The sequence below is a fragment of the Amblyraja radiata genome, chromosome 1, assembly GCF_010909765.2.
Source record: "Amblyraja radiata isolate CabotCenter1 chromosome 1, sAmbRad1.1.pri, whole genome shotgun sequence".
Taxonomy (NCBI): domain Eukaryota; kingdom Metazoa; phylum Chordata; class Chondrichthyes; order Rajiformes; family Rajidae; genus Amblyraja; species Amblyraja radiata.
Window position 1 is genome coordinate 59213412 of NC_045956.1, and position 6000 is coordinate 59219411.

Below are 6000 nucleotides of genomic sequence, written 5' to 3' on the forward strand. Positions count from 1 at the left end.
TATAAGGTGAGCACAATGAATCCATCATGCACATATCACCTCTTAGAATACCTATAAACTTATATCACCAGTTCTATTACTGATAAACTTGTATCACCACTTCTGTAATTGATCTCAAAAGCTGCTCCTTCAAAGAAAAAGTTGAAGAAAAAAATTCCTTCATCCATCTCCCCTCTCCATTAACCAGACAAATATAGTTGCTCCATCAAAACTTACCAGTTAAGCTACCAGTTCTATCAGCATTCAAGGAAGAAATGTCTGCTGGAAAGAGATAGAGGGTTAGACTGAGATTAGTGTAATTGAAACATGACTTTCAAAGATTATACATCTAGTTATTTTTCTCATGTCATTTGAAATTGATCCATTAGAACCTTCACAAAGAATATCACATAAAAGCAACCTCAACAGTCACGGGGAAATTACAATGAATTTACGATTTTGTGACCTTGTGGTGTGTCAAACCCATGGAAATACTTTGCAGCTAAAGAGTGTCAAGAGTCACAAACTTAAAACAATCGGGCTGCTGAGATTCTGTTGTTTTCGCATAACACTCATTCCTTGATAAAGTTAACCAATGCTTTAAGGACTCCTAAACTATTCTCTATCAGTGGCCAGAGAGTTGTGGGCCTGTCCCACTTAGGCGATTTTTCAGGTGACTGCCAGCGACTGTCAAGTCGCCGGCAGTCGCCTGAAAAACCGGCAATTGGAACGGCAACTGAAAGAACACTCTTTGTGAAACACTCACACACACACATCGCTTCTTTCACCAGCCCGTTATGCAGGCAGGGGACAGGGCAAGCGGGGGGAGCGCTGTCTGAGTGAAATTCACACGGTGTAAAGCCAAGGTGATACAGACACACACCGCGATGAACAGGAAGGTTGGCGCTGGAAGTAAGACGTTTAAAGCACAGTGTCCGGTAAGTTCTTTAAAAGAAGGGGGAGAGAGGGGGAGACAGGAGGGAGAAGGAGTGGAGACAACTTTTAAGAAGCCAGAGATACACGGCTGTGAAGCTCGGCGGACATTTAACATTACCGGTCGGTTATCCTTGGTTCTGAAAACTACTGCTTACGTTTTTTTCCCCAATGAGCCAATGAAATTCACCGGTCAGCACCAGCTACAACCTACGAGAACCTACAAGAACCTTCGACCTCTTGGCAACCCACTAGGACCTCCTGGCGACCCACCTACGGCACGAGAATTCTCCCTACTCTCCATGACGGCTTCATTCTGGTCGCCGCTAATTTTTCAACGTGTTGAAAAATTTGCAGTGACGATAATGAGGCCACGACTAGTTCCCAGAATGCGGGAACTCCTCACGACTATGAAGGCGACTCCCAGCAACCACCCGCGAACATGTAGCGACCATGTGGCAACCACAGAGGCTACTGCAGTCGCCAAAAAAGTGGCCTAATTGGGACAGGCCCAGAATGGGCCTGTTCTAGTTGGATGACTTTTTAGGTGACTGCAGGAGACTATGCAGCCGTGTATCTCTGGTTTCACAGCCGTGTATCTCTGGCTTCTTAAAGGTTGTCTCCACTCCTTCTCCCCACACCTTCTCCCCATCCCTTCTCTCTCCCACTCCCCCCCCCTCTCCCTCCCTTCTCCCCCCTCTTCCCCCCCTCTCCCCTCTCTTTTAAAGGACTTACATGACCCTTCCCATACACTGTGCTTTCACCATCTTAATTACAGCGTTAACCTTCCTGTTCATCGCGGTGTGTGTCTGTATCACATTGGCTTTGCACCGTGTGAATTTCACTCAGACAGCGCTCCCCCCGCTTGCCCTGTCCCCCGCCTGCATAACATGGCTGGTGAAGGAAGTGATGTGTGTGTGTCAGTCGCCGGCAGTCGCCTGAAAAATCGCCTAAGTGGGACAGGCCCCTAACACTTAAAATAATATATCGAGACACAAAATGCTGGATTAACTTGGTGAGACAGACAGCATCTCTGGACAGATGGAATGGGTGACATTTCGGGGTGAGAACCTTCTCCTCCTACTTATCCTTGGACCATGACCTTCTTATTTTTAACTACTCTACATCAAAACCTCATATTAAGTTGTTTGTTGACTGCGGTGTTTAGCTACTAGACTCTGGCTGCTTGACCACATATTGTTATGCAGCACAACTCTCTGGCCACTGATAGAGAATAGTTTAGGAGTCCTTAAAACATTGGTTCACTTTATCAAGGAATGAGTGTTGTGCAAAAACAACAGAATCTCAGCAGCAGACCGATTGTTTTAAGTTTGTGACTCTTGACACTCTTTAGCTGCACAGTATTTCCATGGATTTGACACACCACAAGGTCACAAAATCGTAAACTCATTGTAATTTCCCCATGACTGCTTGAGGTTGCTTTTATGTGATATTGTTTGTGAAGGTTCTAATGGATCAATTTCAACTGGCATGAGAAAAATAACTAGATGTATAATCTTTGAAAGTCATGTTTCAATTACACTAATCTCAGTCTAACCCTCTATCTCTTTCCAGCAGACATAATAAAAGACTAACTACCGAGGTTATGACTATCTACCCGATCTTTGCCTCTTGGAATTTTATACACTTCTAACAGATCTCCCCCAACGTCCGCCGTTCAAGTGAAAACAATCCAAGTTTGTCCAACCTCTCCTTGCAGCTTATGTTTTGAATTAGTTCTGTGCCACCGATACCATTTATTGGGTGCACTGCATTTCACATGCCATGTACATGGTACCCTGTCAAATCATACCATTCACGAGAGGAAATGTCAAAGGCTAGAGGGCATAGCTTTAAGGGGAGAGAGGGGCAACATTTAAAGGAGATGTTGGGGAGTATTTTTTTTAAATAGATGGTGGTGGGTGCCTGGAACGTGCTGCCAGGGGTGGTAGTCAAGGCAGATATGATGCTGGCGTTTAAGTGGCGTTTAAGAGTCGTTTAGATAGGCACGTGGAAATGCAGAGAATGAAGGATATGGATCACGTGCATTGGTTTAACATGGCATTGTGTTTGGCATGGACATTGTGGGCCAAAGGACCTGTTCTGGTGCCATACTGTTCTACGTTCTATGTCCTACATATCACAATGGTACTTCTCAGCACCAAGCTGAATTCCCATTTTAGTATGTATATTTAGGAAATGTGCAATACAAGATAATGTGGACACTGACATCAGGGCAGAACCCAGGACTGAATACTATCAACATTGATTAGAAGTGTGACGTCATGGTAAACTCAGTGGGGCCCTCTTCCTTTCAGTCAGAAAGTTGAATGTTTAGAGATACAGCGTAGAAAGAGGCCCTTCGGCCCACCAAGTTCACGCCGACCAGCAACCCCCGTACACTAGTTCTAACCTACACACGAGGGACAATTTATCTAAGCCAAGCAACCTACAAACCTGCATGTCTTTGGAATGTGGGAGGAAACCAGAGCATCCAGAGAAAACCCACACAGTCACAGGGGGAAAGTACAAACTCCTACAGACAGACACCCATGGTAAATGTTAGGCAGCAGCTATACCGCTGCTTCACTGCGCTGCCCTCACTCCAGCGCTTTGTGACTTTTCCTTGATTTGATGGGGTAGTAAGCAAACAAAAGCTTAACGCTCTATAACAGTACGCGATAATCAGGAGCCAATATCAATACCATTGGGGGTGGTACAGTGGTGCAGCGGTAGTTTTTGCTGCCTTAGAGCTCCAGAGACCAGGGTTCAATCCCGACTACCGGTGCTGTCCGTATGGAGTTACTCCATCCTCCCAGTGACCCATGAGGGTTTGCTCATGTGGGTTTTTTCCAGGTGCTCCGGTTTCCTCCCACACTCCAAAGACGTGCAGGTTTGTAGATACATTTGCTTTGGTAAAATTGTAAATTGTCCCTAGTGTGTAGGACAGTGCTAGTGTACGGGGTGATCGCTGGTCAGCATGGACTCAGTGGGCCGAAGGGCCTGTTTCCACGCCATATTTCTAAAGTCCACCAATGAAGGTATCACATCACTTTTCCTCCTGCAGGGTCTGACCATCACTGCCACTGAAATTGGCTCAGATTAGAAACTCCTGAGCAGGGATGAATAGTTTTGACTGGCTCCATCTCCGCTGTTGACAGATAGCTTGGTTCTAACCCCCTTCTCTCTGTTTCTCTCCCATTGACAGGACGATAAGGAGATCGACCTGGAGCACCTGCATAGGAGAGTGAACAGCCTCTGCACTGACGACGACAGCCCCCACAAGCAGTACTCTGCCTCATCCATCGACCTGACCCCTCTGGAGGTCGACACCATCCCTACGCGGCAGGCCCTCGAGCAGATCAGCGACTTCAGGAACACGCATATCACCACCACCACCTTCATACCGGAGCAGATTCAGACTATAAGCCGCAGCCTCTCAGCGAAAGCCGCCTCCGGCTTCTCGTTCGGTCCAATGCCCGACCACCGAACTGGCCCCTTCCGAAGCAGGGCACCCAACGGTGGCTTCTTCAGAAGTCCCATTAAGACCATGTCCTCAATCCCCTACCAGCCAACTCCATCATCTGTGTACAACCTCAACAATGACCCCGACAGAGGCACCTCTATTTGAGCACCGCAGTTCAAGCCCTTTCTCCTTCCAACCAGGGACTTGGTTTGTGAGACCATAAATCCGTGGTAGGACTAACCTGAACATACTTTCTCTTTGTAAGAAACAAAAAAAAAAAACGACGGCCAGGATCTTAGTTACAGCTTACTCAGATATAATCGCAATAACTCCAGCCTGTTTGAAGCAAGTATGTTTTATTTCTGCTGCATCTGGATTCAACGCTTTAGCTGGTGACAGTTTCCATGTGGTAACCCATTAAAGGACCCAATAGCACGACTTGCTATTAAAAGTAACAAACATTCAGGCCACAAACACCAGAATGCTACATCTTAAACGGTTGCTTATATATGAAGCCGTCATGTGCTTGTAGAGATATTTCTGGCATAACGTTTAAAAGAAGGAAATAAACTTAACGTGCGTGTGTGAGTGTGTGTGTGCGTGCGTGTGTGATCCTTGCATAATTTTTTTAGGAAGGGCAAAAACATCTAGAGGTTGTACAATAGGCAGGTGTTTTTTATTGTACAGTTTAGATTAAATCCAGTGTTTCCATAAATCCTGGCCTGCCAAAGGTCACTTGTTCCTTTTTTTCCAGGGTATTAGTAACTTCACTATTGCCTGATGTATATGTCAAAACATCCTCATTGGGCATAGCCCTTGTTCCCAGTACTGAAGGAAGCAAAATGCTAAATATCTCGATTCATCACAGCTGTTTAATGGGCAGTAAATAGCAAATATTAGCTCTTTAGATCAGTAGCGCACCATTTTGTTTTAAAAAACTCACCGGAGTATGGACATACTTTGGAGACCGGATTACACCATCGCATAAGCTTTTCAACAGTTACATTTAAATTTATCAACAACAAAATATAAGATCACTCAAAAAATTAAAAACAAATTGAGCTGAAACATAAACTAACCAAAGCTGTAAAATTACCTAAGTTAAACTGGTAGCTTTCATGTTATCTTACAGCACGGAAGGAGGCAATTCATCCTATCAGGTCAATGCTAGCTCTTTGCTAGTGATCCAAGTAGTTCTTATAACCTGAGAGGGACATGGGCCAAACGCAAGCAGATGGGACTAGTGTAGCTTCTTGGTTAGCATGGGCAAGTTGGGCCGAAGGGCCTGTTTCCCTGCTGTATGATTCTATGTCTTCACATGGCTTCACAGTTTCCTCATAGTCTTAGAAATATTCTCTAAAATCCATCTTAAATTTACCCTTGAATGTGGCCTTAATTATGTTAATGTGGTGCAAACTGTAGAGAAATTGTATACAGCAACATTTCCAGCTGATTGGCCAGACAATATCGTCCCAAAAGAAAAAGTAGGAATGATTGCAACACATGAAGTGGGCTAGTGATTCAAACCTTTAAACAGCCAGTTTTATTAAAGGCTAAACTTCGACAAACAATTTATTTCATCAACTTGGTTTGAAATTTAAGTTGTTACACATGGGAGCATG

General features: G+C 44.8%; 1 protein-coding gene across 2 annotated transcripts in view; it reads left to right on the forward strand.

Moving 5' to 3' along the window:
* Window positions 1-4966, forward strand: part of grid2 (glutamate ionotropic receptor delta type subunit 2) — a 938240-nt gene extending 933274 nt beyond the window's left edge. For both annotated transcript variants that reach the window (XM_033022403.1, XM_033022410.1), the window contains one exon: window positions 4121-4966. In XM_033022403.1, the coding sequence (XP_032878294.1) occupies window positions 4121-4543 (423 nt within the window). In that variant the 3' untranslated portion in view covers window positions 4544-4966. The remainder of the gene's footprint in view (window positions 1-4120) is intronic.
* Window positions 4967-6000: the final 1034 nt, after the last annotated feature.